The 16040-nt window shown below is 50.7% G+C and overlaps 1 protein-coding gene across 1 annotated transcript in view; it reads left to right on the top strand.

Moving 5' to 3' along the window:
* The first annotated feature begins 1025 nt into the window (after positions 1-1025).
* Positions 1026-16040, top strand: part of CCDC88C (coiled-coil domain containing 88C) — a 131576-nt gene continuing 116561 nt past the window's right edge. Inside the window, exons 1-3 of the mRNA XM_014832075.3 lie at positions 1026-1252; positions 1983-2083; positions 8938-9046. Coding sequence (XP_014687561.3) covers positions 1193-1252; positions 1983-2083; positions 8938-9046 — 270 coding nt within the window. The 5' untranslated portion in view covers positions 1026-1192. The remainder of the gene's footprint in view (positions 1253-1982; positions 2084-8937; positions 9047-16040) is intronic.

Here is a 16040-nt window from a genome sequence, read left to right as displayed (position 1 = left end):
TACTTGCCAAGCATGGCGCTGGGCCTTCAGGTCAACCCCGCAGCGGTTGGCTCTCTGGGAAACGCGTGAGGATTCGATTAGTTAAGTCGTATACAGTGCTTTGAACAACGACTGAATCGTAGCGTGAAATTATTACCCGCCCAAGGTGAGGTGGCAGAGACGGGCCGGAACTCGGGTCCACCGCAGCTGCCAGCAGGGAGGTCTGGGCCCAGGGCTGTTTTCCATGCCGTTGGGGCCCTTGCCCTTTTTCCTGTCGCCTGCTGCTATGTCCTCCAAGTTGGAATCCGGAATTTGGCTCCTCTCCGGCAAATGGGCGGTGGTGTTGGGGGTGGGGGGACTGGTGTCACCGTTGGGGCGGGCCCAGGTCGCTGCGGCCCCATCACGGGCTTCCTGCGGGAACTTCTAGAAGGCAAGCAGCCGGGAGGTGGCACAGTGGGGCGCAAGAGGTCGCGCTCCTACGGTCTAAACTCAACACAAAGTTTCCTCCTTTGACCTCCGGGCCTGCGCCCCACCTGCCCGCGAGACGACCCTGGCACGTGGGGCGCGCGGGCCTGGCTCTCCTGCCACCGGCCCGGGCGGGGCCTCTCGGCGGCATCTGGGGGGGGCTGCACCTGCCCGGAGACCGCAGTCTCGGGGGCGGGTTCCGCTGTGGCCCCAGCATCCGGACACAGCGCGGCGCAGACCCCCTTCGCGGCCGGGGAGGCACAGGGAGAGGCCACCGCCCGCGCGCCCTGGCCCGCACTTGGCACCGGGGCCCCGCGGCCCCGCGGCGGACGCACGCGCGCAGGGAGACGCCACGTGCAGGGGCCTCAGACGCGCGGGGCGGCCCACGTGCGGGCCGCCGGAACCCGCCGCACCGGCGCCCCCACCCCCACGTGCGCCCCGCCGCCCCCGCCCCGCGCAGCCGCGCCCGCGCCCCGGCTCCCGGCTCCGGCCCCGCGAGGCGGCGCGCCGGCTGCCCGGGGCGGCCGAGGGGCGGGGCCGCCGCCCGCATTGTTCCTCCCCGAGCGCCGGGCCCTCCCCTTCCCCCAGCCCCGGGCGGGGCGCGGGGCCGCCGAAGCTGCGGAACGTGGGCTCGCGCCCCGCCTTTGTCTCCCGGGCGCGAGCCGCCGCAGCCCCGCGCCCGCCGTGAGCCGCCGGAGCCGCTTTGTGCCGCGGCGCGGGGCGCGGAGCCGGCGGGCGCAGCCTCAGCATGGACGTGACCGTTTCGGAGCTCATGGAGCTCTTCCTGCAGAGCCCGCTGGTGACCTGGGTGAGTGCGCCTGGCTCCTGCCCCATTGTTGGTGCACCGGCTCCCCTCCCGGCCGCCGGCGGTCGCCGCACACCCGATCCGCCCGGGGCCCCGGGTAGCCAGCCCCCGGGGCGCGGGGGCCTCAGCTAGGGCTCCCAGTCGGGGTCGGGGTCCGCGTTCCGGGGTCCGGAGGTGTTTCCAACTCTGGAGCTGGCGCTCCCGGCCCGGCCAGGGGCTGAGCGGGTACACCTGTTCCCGCCGGGGCTCTGGGCTGGCGGCCCTGGAGCGACAGGGTCATAGTGATCACCCCGACCCCCAGGACTTGATCACTTCCGAGAAGGACCCACTCCCCCAAAGTACCCTCGTGTAGTTTCTGAACCCCTGTGACCAGCGGGTGGATGGCGGTGGGGACTCCGAGTGGGAACGTGTACAGACTGGGGTGAGCGCAGCGATTTCCAATGGATTTGAACGTGAGAAATTTATTGAAAAGTCCCTTTTATTTTTTTTCCGCCTTGGGAAGCTGGAGGAAAGTGGCGAGGAAGTTTTCCTCCTGCTGTCTCGCGTCTGTTGCCTGGCGCGGGGAGGAGAGAGGGGCCCCGGCGAAGGCTGGGCTTGGTGCCTGCAGAAGGGTGGCTGGGCGTGGGGGACCCCTTGTGCCCACATGGGCCCTGCCCGCCCTTTGCCCGGGAGAGCTTTAGACTGTCCGCGTGGAGGTGACTTTTCCTGCTTTTCTCTCCGCGTCCCCTCGCAGGTGAAAACTTTTGGCCCTTTCGGAAGCGGCAGCCAGGACAACCTGACAATGTACATGGATTTAGCGGACGGCATCTTTTTGAACCAAATCATGTTACAAATGTAAGTTCTCTTCAGGGAGGAAGGAATGAGTGGTGCTTTAGAAAGTTTAATTTAAGGTTGTGGAAATGGAATGTGAGGTTACAACAGGAGGGTTCTTTGCACGTGGAGCCACGGTAAATATTAAAGTGCCTTTTCGGCGTTCGTGGGGGGTTCGTGGGCGTTTGAAGAACTCCAGGGCCAGGACAGCGGGTCGGCAGCTTGTTTGATGAAGGAAATTTGGGATTGAATGACTGTCATCCACATGGTGGGCAGTGCCGTTGACTTCAAACTCCGGTACTTAATTGTGGTTTGAGCCATGAAATGAAAAAACCTTCTTTTGGGGGGCAAGGAACTGTAACGGAGAGTGTCTGGTTACAGGAAGTGTCAGGGGTGGGTGGCAAGCATCGGTGAGTGACTATAACATTTCACTCTAGGTTAGGACGGCTGTGTTCTGAGCTCTTTCATTTCGTCTTCCGTTTTCAGTTGCCCCATAGCAAGTGCAATTGGTTAAGTCCCATCTTAGGGACTGGATTTCAAGTCACTGATAGGAGAGGCACAGGGAGGCAGAACGCTGTGGTGCTGTTGGTTCTGAAGCGTGCAGCTTAAACAGGGTCTTGGTGGAAGTTAAACTTGCTAGCATGTATGTCTGACCACATCCTTTCCTGTTGCTGAGTTCTCCTGGGCCTATCTGTCTGATTGACAGCCTGCCACATGTAGGTGTTGGCTCCTACCACTGTAGTCTGTTTTTAACTCAGAAACTGCAGGGAACATATTGGAACTGAGCGTCAGTATGATTCACAGGCGCTTGAAGCAGAATAAAACATCCTAATGTTCTCTCTGGATCATCCCCTTATGCTCACCTGCGACTAAGCAAGTTGTCCTACTTGAGCCTGAACCCATTAGCTAATGAGAATCGGCTTCATTTGTGGCCCACGCAGGAGGAGCAGCAGTTAGCTTTGGCATATTCAGAAAGTGATTTAAATAGATCTACCTAAAAAGGCCTGTTTTAAAAAATTACCCTGAGAACATTGCTCCTTTTGTGTTAATAAGTCATTTGGTGTCAGGCTGTGGGAGAGACACTTGGGTCTTAATGTCTTTTTTTTTTTTTTAAGTCACTACCAATCTGGTGTTTGATTAGATTCTAAAAAGGCAGATCTGCTGTCAGCCTTGGCAGCACTTCTCTGAGAACATTGATGAAAATGAGCTTTCCTGGGGTTGTCTGGTGGCATATTCAAGTTCTGGCAACTCTTCCCCCCCATTCTGGTAGACCCCAAAAATTACTGGATTCCATTGGTGCAGCGACCACTATAACTTCAACCTGTCCTTCCCCAAGCCCAAGACTGTTTAATTAAAAGAACCAGCAGTATCCCCAGCCTTTTCATTCAGCTTTTACACCCAGGCGGAGGGGAGAACAAAAGCCCTGAGACTGTTTCTCTTTCTCCCCTGACCTTTGGAATTCCTGAAGCGTTTACCACTTGCTTGTAAATCAGGAGAGCCTGTTGGACCATTCCTTTGAGAAATGCCAGCTCATCTCTTGTTCACTCTTGGCCGGTGGCTACATTCATTCTGAAGGGCTTCTCTCCTCCCCTTGATAATTTTAAATGTTATTTTCTCCTCTTGGACATGCCAAGGTGATCATTCTGGAAGTGGGAACTGATAAATTTGCAGCGCTTAAGGCTTCAAGCAGTGCTCTGGGTCCTTCTGGCCGGGGTCAGGCACAGAGGAAGGGACTACGGGGAAGCTGTTTGGGTGGCTTTCCAGAAGGAGGAAATCAAGGAGAGAGTGGCTCCAGTAGCACACAGCTTGCTGATAGGGTGACCAGAGGAGCCCTGCTCCACGGATAGAAATCAGAACGTTGTTTGCTCCTGGAAGTGGATGGGGATCGACTGGAAAGCAGGCACAGGGGAACTTCGAGGGGTGGAAGAAATGTTCTGTATATTGATTGATGTATATTTTATTTTTCAAAACTCATCGAGCTGTAACTGAAGATATATGCATTTCATTCTATGTAAAAATATCTCAATTAGGAAAAAGAAAAGAATTCCACCCTAGTGTCAACAGCCTAGGTAGCCAGCCTGGGTTCGAACTCTAGGTCTCTCTCCTACCAGCTGTGTGATGCTGGGCACATCACTCAACACCTCAGTTTCCTCATCTGTAAAATGGGACGTCAAGTCCCTCCCTTAAGAGAAGGTTGTGAGGATTAAACGGGATGATGTGTTAGCAGTTAGCGCAGTGCCTGCCACTTAACAGGTGTTGGTGTCGGTTATACATATACCATCTTAATCCAGAAAGGATTTGGGCCACCCCATAAAAGTTTTTTTTTTTCTTCAGTCTGCCTTTCTCCCACATTCTTAGTCTCCTAGATTACTGCATAATCCTTAGCCTTAGCCCTCTCCCAAGAAAATCTAGAGTAAAACTGGACTCTGGGACCCACAAGTCTAACGCTGTTCTCAAGCTAAGCCTCTGTTTTCACTTCTGCCAAATGGAGAAGCGTCAGGCTAGCTAGCAGATAAGTGATAAGGCTTATGTCCCATGCTAGTAGCTCCAGCTGGGTGCTAGTCACCTATTTTGATAAATTCTCCCCAAATTGGTAGGACCTGAGAAAATTGCAGACAGCAGCGTGCTTACTGGGTTGCTGGAGCTCAGATAAGAGCGGTGTTACCTAACACTTCAGAGCCATATGGAGGCTGGCTGGGGGTCACGTGACTGCACCTGGGCATTGTCTCTGGCAACTGAAGAAGCCTGGGTAGTAGGTAGTAGTCTCTTGGCCCTGGCCTCCCGGTGACATCAGTGCCCGGAGGCCGGAGAGCCCTGTGAGCTCAGCTTTCAGGGGAGGCCCAGGTCCAGGACAATTCCTGAATGAAAGTGAGCATTGAGTGGTGTGGATGGAGATGCAAGGGAAAGCTTGCTGAATGGCTCCTGTGTAAATGCAGTTTCTCTGGGTGCTCCTGGTACCCAAGGGAACCCGAGGTGTCTGATTCACTGTGGGCGCCTTTTTCACTGTCTCCTAGGAAAATTATTGAAGAGCTTTGACTCTAGCATCACGCAGACAAGTTCAAATCCATCCTTATGCCACTTCATAGTGCTGTTACCTGGGGTGAATTACTTCAACTCCCTAAGCCTCAATTTCCGGATCTGTAATAAGGGGATGGTATTTTATAGATTTGGGGAGGATTAAATATGCGTATAGAAAATGCCTAACAAATGGTCAGTCATCGTTATTGTAAGAGTGAGGCCCAGAGCTGGGTTTGTGTGTGTCTGCCCGTGTACAACTGCACGTGTGAGAGTGGACAGCTCACTTGATGAGGTGGTGTTGAGCGTACCTGGGGACTTGGGACTGCGGCCAAGAGCTTGTGCCTGTGCAAGGCCTGCGGTAAATCCAGCACAGTTTGCTTTTTCAGACTCCTTTCTAACCCCTGGTGCAATATTCCAGATACTATTTTCATTATTCAGAGGTTGGAAATATCCTCAGGCCAATGGGAAAATTTCTTAAGCTTCTCAAAAGCATTTGAAGGATAGTCTTTTTTCCCCAGCCTGTTGGAAGAGGAGTTACATTTCCATTTTGCAAAAGTAAAAGCTGAGGATAAAAGGGCAAACACTTGTTAGTTGAATGAGTTTGTGTTGGTGCAAAAGCGTTGGAGCGAAAAAAGATTTTTACTCATGAACTGAATTTCCTTTTTTGGCTGTAGCATATGATACTCTTCTTGGGGACTTTGAGTCCTTAAAAATTATGCAAAAAATTCATGTTCATTGTAGGGGAGTAGGAACATACAGATGAGCAAGATAAAAATTGCAAAATATAATTTTACCATGTGGAGGTAATAGTATTAATATTCTGGTGCTTTCCAGGTGTTGTCTGTGGTATCTATGTTAATATATGTTCCTAATGTGTTTTTATATAAATTGGGCTCATGATACTGTTAACATCCTTTTTCTTTCTTTCTTTTCTTAAAGATTTTATTTTTCCTTTTTCTCCCAAAGCCCCCAGGTACATAGTTGTATATTTCAGTTGTAGGTCCTTCTGGTTGTGGCATGTGGAACGCCACCTCAGCGTGGCCTGACGAGTGGTCCATGTCTGCGCCCAGGATCCTAAGTGGCGAAACCCTGGGCTGCAGAAGCAGGGCACGCGAACTTAACCACTCAGCCACGGAGCTGGCCCCCAAGACATAGTTTCTTGATTCAATTTTAAATTTAGGAAGTCTTTGGAATATGACCAAAAGTTAGGGGCCAGCTTTTTCACAAAGGAGGGGAGCAAGGTTGCTATAAACCCAAATTATAAGTCTCTCTTTAAAGTTCTAGGGAGAGCTGTTTTCCTTTTTTCTAGTTAGAAGTTTTTATGAAGACAGCCCTGGGGCACCCACACTTTGGACTGGGAACTCTCCAAGTTTGGACAAGTTATCAGATGCTTGCACCCGTGTCTGTCCCTGTCCTCGAACGTGCAGGGCTGTTGGGCTTTTACGTTCCTGGGCTGTCAGGTAAAGGGGATCCTTGTTACCAGTGTCGGCTTTCGGGGAAGGTGCAGCTGTGTAGAGGTCCTGTGATGTCCTCTTCCTGGGATATAGGACCAGGTACAGTCTAAGTTTGCCAGTGCAGACCTGGCCTTCATAGCATGATAGCTTATTAGGGCTGAGAGCATCCTGTAGTCATGTGACAGATGAGCATACTGGGCCCAAAGAACTTTGACCAGTCGGGGGACCCAGACCAGAATCAGTGGCTCCTGATCCATTTCCTGCCACAAGGAGAGGTGGGGATTACACTGGGCAGAGTGGGGATAGGCCTTCCTCAACTGTAGTTGACTTTTCTTTAGGTTTGTTTCCTAATAACCTCTCTTTACCCTGAGAGCCTCAGTTAGAGGAGGGAGCACTAATGATCATGATAATTAGTCTAATTCCTCAGATAGTAATTGTCAGGGCTCTTTTGGAGTACAATTTCAATTAGCTGTTGCTTCCCAGGACTGGGGAGAAGAAAAGCAGGGATGGTCAGAGGCTTCTCTGCTGTCACCTACGGACGCCCAGGTCCCCACCCTGGGTGTGTGTGGTTCCTGTGCACGTGCAGTGAACATCCCCATGTACGCCGAGGCCCTCCTGGGGTGGTCCCGGCTGACTTAAATGAAAGCTGGGACCACAATAACAGTAAAACGGAAAGCTCTACAGTTCTCTGAGTTCTGCTATTTTAAGAAGCACATTTGTCACTTGATGAAATTGTTTCTTATCTCTTAAGTTATACACCGTAAAAGGAGAATTGTACCTTTAGGATAAATTATTTTGTAAGGCTAGGTACACTTCTGCGGCTAAAAATGCCTTTGTGGTTTAAATTCTGAATGCCTCCTCTATTACTAAATTAATTTCCACTGAAGTGTTAACCTTTATTTTCTCTGTCATGGATGGCTCCAAGAGAAGCCTGTAACATGTAGATGGCTTGGCCAGATTTCATTACCTTGTGGGGCCAATAAGAAATGTTGTCACGTGACCATTGAAAAGCGGTCCCCTGGTTGCCCCAAGATACCCGTGTGACTATTTTAGGGAATACAGGATGACCGACATAAGATCCGTGGCTGATGATTGCATGTACTGTGTAAGGGGGGCTTGCATGCACACAGTACAGTGTAGGGACTCATAGTGTATCTATCAAATATTTACTTTAACGGTTGAATTTTAAACAGCTTGTGTTTTTTAAAAAAATTGTACTTCCAGTGACATTTGAAATGATTTCTATTTGTAGATTTTTTTTTTCTGTTTGTCAATTTTCTCTTAATTGTTGGCTTTGAATGAGTCAAATGGCATTGAGATTGCTTCCCATAACTCTCCAAACTGCCCTTCCTCTGCTGCCCTCCTTGTAGAGGGACCCGCTTACTGAGGAAGGAGGAAGAGGCTGCCTGTCTTCTGTCACACCAGCCCCCGGGAGGCTTAGCGCCCTTATCACAGGCCTCGGATGACACGTGAAACCGTAAAGATGGCCTTCATTTGAATTAGACGTCCTTCCTGGTGTCTTGGGACAGTAGAACGGGGGAGGGAGGGCTTTGTTAGGAAAACCAGCGTGCACTACACAGGGAGGTGGAAGCTAAATCCATTCTCTTGAGTCTGTTCTCTTTAAGTAGGAAACCTTTTTGGACACAGAATTTTGAGAAATGTCCTGTATATAGATGAATGAAATTATATATCGCTTGATTAAAGTTTCTAGTTTCATCACAACCAGTCCTGACTTTTGCCTGAGATTGGAAAATAAATGACACTGGGGGTTTCCTACATGAGTTATTTATGTCTCTATTAGCATTTCTCTTAGGGGAGGTTGTAGACCGTAGTGTCACAGACTGATGATGTCGGTTTTTTCGAGATAGAGTTGTGTCCCTGGAATGTAAAGCACAAGCAGGACCAGCCCAAGACCAATTCAGGTGGCAAGGAGGGGACTCACGTAAAATGGAACATTAATGATTTTATTCGTTTATTAAGTCAGAAATGTACCCTTTTTCCCCCCTCTTCTATCTTTCTTGATATTTCACATATTTTGGTTTGTTCAGCTTTTAATCCTGAAATATGTTTTTGGGGAGACTACTGATTTTTACACAGTGTAACTTTTTGGGTCTGCGTTGACATTTGGTGGTTGTTATGGGTGATGCCAGCAGTCGGAACGGAAATAACATTGATAAAGGGACTGTGGTGGGCTAGGGACTTGGGGGTGGGGAGTGGGAAGGTGATGTGTCTCCCCTGAGGGCCTCGGCTTAGCAGTGGCAGAATTAGGATTTGACTCCAGTCACACTTGTCACAGCCTCATAGTAACCTAGGCTTGGAGAGGACCAAATGCTCCAACTCATCTGGGAAAGAAGATGTGACAAATGCTGGGAGATGTAATTTCCACTTTCACCTTTTTTCCCCCAGAGATCCCAGGCCAACAAATCAACGCATCAACAAGCATGTCAACAACGACGTGAACCTTCGCATTCAGAACTTGACCATCTTGGTGAGAAACATTAAGACCTACTACCAGGTAAGGCGGTTTTCTGTTCCCCCAGAGTTCCTCTGGTGCGTCTGGCAATATCGTCACTCGAACGGTTTCCCCACAGGAAGCTGAGAGGAAATGGTGTTCACGGTTAGGCATCTGCTTGCGGATGCTCAGTGTGTTTTCACTTGCATCCTTTTTTTTGGCATTGTGAGAAGGGTCAGATGTTGGATCACTTTACTTTGTCCAGTGACTGTCCTTTGAGCTATGTGTAAAGCATCGTGCCTGGCGCTGTGAGGGCCCTAGAGTGAAGCCTCACTTCTCAGCTGTGGCCCCAAACGTGCAGTCAAATGGGGACTGGCTGGAGCCGCTCCATGAGGGGCACTCTGATGTGATATCACATACAGCTCAGTGTGTCTGTACAGGAGAATTCAAAGGGTTGAGGGAGAGAAAGGGACCACAGAAGGGTTACATCTGGCCCAAGAATGTAATTGATGAGCCTCTAGCTTACTGATGGGAGCATCGGGGTTTGTGGTGTGGAGTGTCCACTTGTCAAGTGCTCGCTGTGTCTCAGTGATAGTCGATGGGTCAGGCAAGTGGGCCTGATAGAGAAGGGCTGTTAAAATCCCCATCCCAGCCCTGGGAAGGTCAGGTGAGAATCTTTGAGGATATTCATGATCTTCACGTGGCCACATTGGGTGGGAATTAGGCTTAAGCTGTGTACCTTGGAGCCCTGGGTTTCAGACTTTTTCTTAGCAGTGAAACTATTTCCCCAAATGTAAGTTTTCTTGAAATGTCAGGTGAAGCCCTCATGACTGATTGACTTGGGGGTTGGGGAGCCCTAGTGCCCTCTGCTCAGCTCCCTCCTCTCCCTCCAGGGCATCTCTATGGGTTCCCAGGACCCCAGGGAACACAGTTTGGGCACCACTGCTCAAGAACAAGTCCCTTCCAGATTCATGCTGGGGTTTCACTGACCCGTTGGCCAGACTGCCTTTGAGACCTGTTCCTAGCACTCAGCTTCCTGGGGTGTAACTTAGTCTTGGTTCTGGGGTTTGGGAGCATTTTCAGAGTCGTGAGGTCCCTGCGAACATGAGGAAGCCCTCAGGCCAGCCAGGGCTCCCCTCTCTGCCCTCACGCAGTGGTTGCTGGCTCTGAGGTCAGCCGAGGGACTGCCGGATTGGCTGTTGGGCTGAGTTTGTGCTGTGGCATTGGGCTGTTTGCTGGGCCATGTTCCTGCCGAGGCTGCAGGAGCCCATCTGATTCAACGGTAATTAGAAAAAGGGTGGGAGAGGGAGGGAGTGGACAGTGTCCTGGGTTTTCCGTCCTCCTCCCGCTGGGGTTGGGGCATAAGAGGGAGCTTGCAGTGCTGGGACACTTTGCCTGCATGGCCAGTTCAGCAGGCCACCTCTGCTCATTCCCTGGACCGTTGGCAGTCAGCACCGTGGGCTCTAAGCAGCCTCTGGGAGGCTTAGAACCAGCCGCATCCTTTTAGGTACAGGTGCGGGCTGCACTGAGGAGGGGGCTGGGGGTCAGGGGGAGGCCTGAGAGAGCTGGATCTGGGGCCGAAGTGGGTTCATTTCCTTGTCTGAGGGGAGCCGCACTCAGGGACGGGCATGCTGTAGGCCAGTGGGTCTCAGCTAGTCCTTCCTTCATGACACCCACATGCGGGGGAAGCTGGGCAAGGAGAATGGTGCTGCCCGTGAACTTGGTCTGGGTGCGGAGGGCGCTGTCTGGTGGCTGTGCTGGCTGTTCAGCAAGAGCTCAGGGCTTGATCTCTATTTGCGGGCACCGTTCATGTTAGGCAGGTGCTTTCGATGCTGTGTGCTAGGTGCCACAAAGCTAAGGCTGTGTTGTGGGGCGGGGAGGGTGGCTGGGGAAGGCTTCTTGGAGGAGAGGACCCCTGAGTGGAGTTGGTAGGAGTTTCCATGTGTAGAGGGTCATGGGAAGGAGAGAGGGGGAAAGGGTGTTCGAGGTGGAGGAGGGCATGGAGGCACGACAGAGTTCTGTCCTCCAGCTGTCAGGGTCAGCATCTTCCACAGCGGCTTGGATGAGGGTCTCCTTCACCAAGTTTCAGATGAATCAAAACCGGGGAGGTGTGAACATGAGAGAGAAAGAAATTCAGATTCAAAACAGGCTTGCCAGGCAAGCCAGAACCAGCGATGAGAGCTCTCGACAGGTGTGTCTGGGAGGTGGTGACCTCTCCCTGATGGCAGAGGTGACGGTCTCAGGTGGAGGGAAGGTTTCTGCAGCTCTCCGTGAGCAGCGTGGAGCAGTCAGGCTCTTGCTGCAAGCTGGCTGGCCAGGCAGATGCTGTCCTCCAGTCTTGCCAGTCCAGTCGGACACACGCCGGTGGTCATCGGCAGCACTGACGGTCCTGGTCTGGGCTGGCCAAAGAGGGCTCGACCTCGGCTTGAGATTTTGTTGATTCAGAGGTGGTCTGTTGCTCTTGGGGCACTGTGTAGCGTTCCAGAAGATGGGAAACCATCACAGGAAGGAAAAGACGGCTGGTCCATTCTCAGGGCCCAGAACGACTCACCCATAGAAGAGAGGAGCCTACATCCTTGTTCTGCTTCTGCGCTGTTAGCTCTTTGAGGGAGGGCTGGGGTGTGTTGGCAGCCTCAGCCCTGGCCCAGAGTCAGGGTTTGCTGAAAGCACTTGCTAAAGGCTGCACAGCCGTCCCTGCCCCTCAGTCAGTCCTGCTTACTTGGAGAAAACTGGCAGGACACTCGCCTTTGGTGCTGACACAGGTTAGGTGTGGGCCGTGTTCCTCTGTGTATTTCCTCCTTCCAGTTTATTGTAAAATAAAGTTAAGTTTTGGTCATATAATGAACATGTGCTCTTTATAAACAGCTTGGAAAACAAACAAGTAGCAAGCAAGAAAGAACCACCCATAATCTCACCACCCAAAGACAATCACTATTAACATTTTTAGTGTTTCCTGCCAGTTTTTGCATGAATAGTTTTTGTTTTACACCGTTGCAGTCATGCCTTATATACAATTGCATATCCTGCCTTTTTCTCCTCCCACCTGACATTATAGCATAAACATAACTGGTTATTATTGTAAGAGACGTTCAAGAAAGTTTTCCAAAAGAAGTCCCGCCCAACATCTCCTTGTGAAAGTAGCCTTGCAGGGTGGGAGGCCTTGGAATGAGCAAGACAGATGTCATTCCTTCTTTTGACTGGGGTGGCCGGGGGGTGAGAGGTCACCCCCCGCGTGAGTGGGACTCCCTTTCGCCTGTGGCTTTTCAGTAGACACGTCGAGGTCACGGAATCCAGCCCTGGGTCTTGTCTGCCAAGCAGCAGTTCTGTGCCCCTGGCTGTCCCCTTTTCTGAGGCTCCATGGGGCAGGGATAGTTAGGAAGGACAGGGGCCTCTCTTGAATGGCATGGGCTTGTTTCACAAGGAAGCTCAAGTTTGCCTCTCAAAACCGGTGAGACAAAGGGTCCCTGACCTTATTCTGGGGCAGAGGACAGACGGTGGGTGAAAACCGACGTACCAGGTTCAGTCTGACTGTCAGTGTCTCGACCCAGGTCTCAGGCTTCCCCCTGACCTGCCACTTGGACTCTTCTGGGGTGGGAACCTGCAGTCTGCATTTTCACAAGTTGCCCAACTGTTTGAGTCTCATCCTCTGACAGGGTTGGGAATCAGTGGGCTACAGCAGTGGTTCTCAGAATGTGGTCCCCAGACCAGCGCAGCAGCATCGCCTGGGAACTTGTTAGAAATGCAGATCCTCGGGCCGCTCCCTAAACCTGCTGTGGAGGTCCAGTAATCGTGTCTTAACAAGCCCTCCAGGTGACTGATGCACACTCCTCAGAGTGAGAACCACTGGGTTAGAGCGTTACCAGTGATGTCAAGAGGATGCACCGTCAGCCAGGTCTCCTGGGGCAGAGTGCTCAGTGCTCACCAGGTGACTCCTCTCCATCGCGCACAGCAGACCTGCACACCTCATCCTCCCCGGGACAGAAAGGCAGGGTCCTGGCAGCCGTCTGAGGAGAGGCTGCAATGATGAGAAGGTGACCAGAGGGAGCAGGGTGGTCATTGAGGGAGTTGCTGGGAAGGGGCAGAGAAAGCCAGAGTTGGACAGGGCCTTGTGGAGGGCGCCTGGTTCAGTCTCTGCATTTCAGAGATGAAAAGGCTGATCAGTTCGAGGTCGGGGCACCAGCCCCAGGACAAGCATCTGCAGACGGACATCTGCTGAGAGGCCTGGAGGAAAGACGAGCCTGGACCAGAACTGTGTGCTGCTTCAAGCCGCCTGGCTGGTCAGCTCTGAGCCCAGTGTCACCTGATGCCTGTTTTACTTGTTCAAGAGCCAAGCTCTTTTTCATCTGAGTCTTTTTTTCTTTTTAAGTTAAGATTTGGATTTATAGCATGGCTCATTTTTTACATTCAGAGCCTCGAGTATTTACATTAGATACTTGTTCGTTTGATAGTGGAGCTGTGGGAAAACAAGACTGGTCTAAGCAGAAGTCTCCTGTGCAGCAACTGGCTGGTGCGTGTTTATTCTTTGGGGGTTGTGCCTGGTGTCCCACTGCCATTCCTGCCCTGGTCACCTGCGATCTTGCTCCTTCTCTCGACAGTTACAGCCTCACTGTCGTGTGAGGTTTCTGTGGCTTCATGCTGGTGGGAAGCACTTCACACAGTGGCCTGGATAAATTCATTGTGTGTTGATGGAGACCTGCGTCTGTGTTGTCAGGTCCAGGATATCTATCCTGGAATCAGGACCCTGGGGTGGATGTGGGGACCTGCCTGCAGGACTGACTCTGAAAGGGGAAATTTGCTGCTGCTTTGAGCTTTTCTTCTCACTGACCAAGCACTGAAACAGGCTGCTTTCCATCTCTGGGGCCCCTGAGCTCTCATCTCTCAAGAAGAGGATGGGCCCTTGTGGGCTTGAAATTCTGCAGAACCCTGATGGCCAGAGACGGCCAAGATTGAGAGGTTAAGATCACCTTGAGGAGGTTGGTTTTACAACTTCCTTGAACTCAGCTCTTCTGACTTCTGGTCTCACGCCAAGGTCAGAATGCCAGAACAGACCAGAATATTGTTCTTTATCTCAGAAGAAACAGCCAAAGAAATAGTCTGGGCTTGCTTTATCTTCTGTAATCTCTTTTTTTCCTTCATCGCTTTGAAAAATTAAAAGTAAAGCAATACAAGGGGCCAGTTCTGTGGCCTGGGTGTTAAGTTCGGCATGCTCCACTTCGGTGGCTTAGGTTTGGTTCCTGGGTGTGGACCCACACTGACACCACTTGTTGGCAGCCATGCTGTGGTGGTGACCCACATACAAAATACAGGAAGATTGGCAACAGATGTTAGCTCAGGGCCAATCTTCCTTAGCAAAAAAAACCCAAAAAAACACAAATGGTTATAATGGACACTTGTATTTCTGTTGTTCAAAATGAATATGAACATATGTGAATATTTTTCATATTTGCTTCAGACCTTTTTTTAAGAAATTTTTTCTCATGGAAGTCCTCAGTATGCCTCCCCTGAGGCCAGTTACCCTTGTGTCCTCCCTGGAGGGAAGCCCTGTCATTAATTTAGTGAGTATCTAGTTGACAGGTTTATACTTTTGCTCTGTGTGTATATATGTATGTATATCTGTATACACACACATGTGGTTTTGTGTGGTATCTTTAGATAAAACTTCCATATGCTACCAGTACCTTCTGCCCACTCAGCCTTGTTTTTGACATCTGGTAGCTCTCTGTGGCAGTTGTATTCGATAAGCATGGACTGACTACTAAAAATTAGCATTATCTTTAGAAATGTGCATGCTCAGTTTGGAAAATGAAAGACTTTTGTCAAAAGTAAGAATAGAAGGAAATGTACATTTGACATTGTTGGTGGGAACGTAGTAATATAGCAAGGGAACTTATAGTTGGCTCCGGCCACATCTACAGGTCCAAGTGGAATTTGCTGTATGAATAACACATTGTCTTGAATTCGCAGGGGAGAAATTACTGTCTCCACTTTTGACTTTAAGGAGGAGGGCTGTGAGATGGATAGTCTCGATTTTGTAGCTTATTATCTATGTTCTGAGGAAATGAAAAGTAATTATTTTGGATTATAAAAATATCTTCTGATTGCAGATTGGGAAATAGAAAATTTGCCCATTATCTCATGTAGGGGTAACACTGTTAACATTTTGATATTTATGCTTTCTGACGTCGTGTTTGCATTTATGTTTGTTTTAAGGTGTGGAGCATATCATTCATACTATTTGTAACCTCTGTCTTCATTTACTGCGACGTGAGCATTTTCCCAGGTGGTTAAATATTCTTTCATAATATGAATTTTAGTGTCTACACAGCAGTTCATCAGCTCTCGCTGATACTGAGTTATTTCTGTCTCAGAATTATAACAGTACCGCCGTGAATATACTTGGTACATAAGTCTTTCAACAACTTGTCTTATTTCCTTAGGATAAATTCCTCACATGGAATTCCTGGGTCAAAGAGCATGAGTACATGGGGGACTTTTGCTACTTATTGCCAAAATTGCTTTTTTTACAGCCCTTTTGTTTCTCTTTGCTGAATTGCCCGTTTGTGCCCTCCCTTCCCCCGTTGTGAGGTGTCTGTTAAAATGCAGTGTTCCATATTGCTGTTGAACGCTGACGATTCGTGTCTCTGCCATGCGGGTGAAGGTCTGAGATTATTTTTATCGTTCTCCTGGGCGAATTTCCTTGTGTTGGAGAACCGTTGGATGCTGGTTTGGAATCTCCAGCAGGACAGCCACAGGCCATTGTGGCACGGTGACAGAACGCGTGACAGAACGCGGGTGGTGCAGCCCCAGGACAGGGAAGCCATCATCAGAGAGGGCCCTGCCCCTCATATCACCAGCGGGAGACGGAGACGTGTGTCTGCCACCAACTTGACCCAGGGGCTTATAGCTTCCCTGTCAATGTTTGCTGTCAGTCCAAAGTTCAGGAGAGAACCTTCCAGACTGTTGAGAAGTGAGCCTGAGGAGGCCAGTGGTCTGTGTGGACCCCTCCTTTCCTCTTTCCTTCTGCGCACTTCCTGTCCCCTCCACCTCTCTAGCGTAG

Source organism: Equus asinus, chromosome 7 (genome assembly GCF_041296235.1).
Source record: "Equus asinus isolate D_3611 breed Donkey chromosome 7, EquAss-T2T_v2, whole genome shotgun sequence".
NCBI lineage: Eukaryota > Metazoa > Chordata > Mammalia > Perissodactyla > Equidae > Equus > Equus asinus.
The sequence above is the reverse complement of the archived record's forward strand: the minus strand, read 5'-3'. Positions and strand labels throughout refer to the sequence as shown.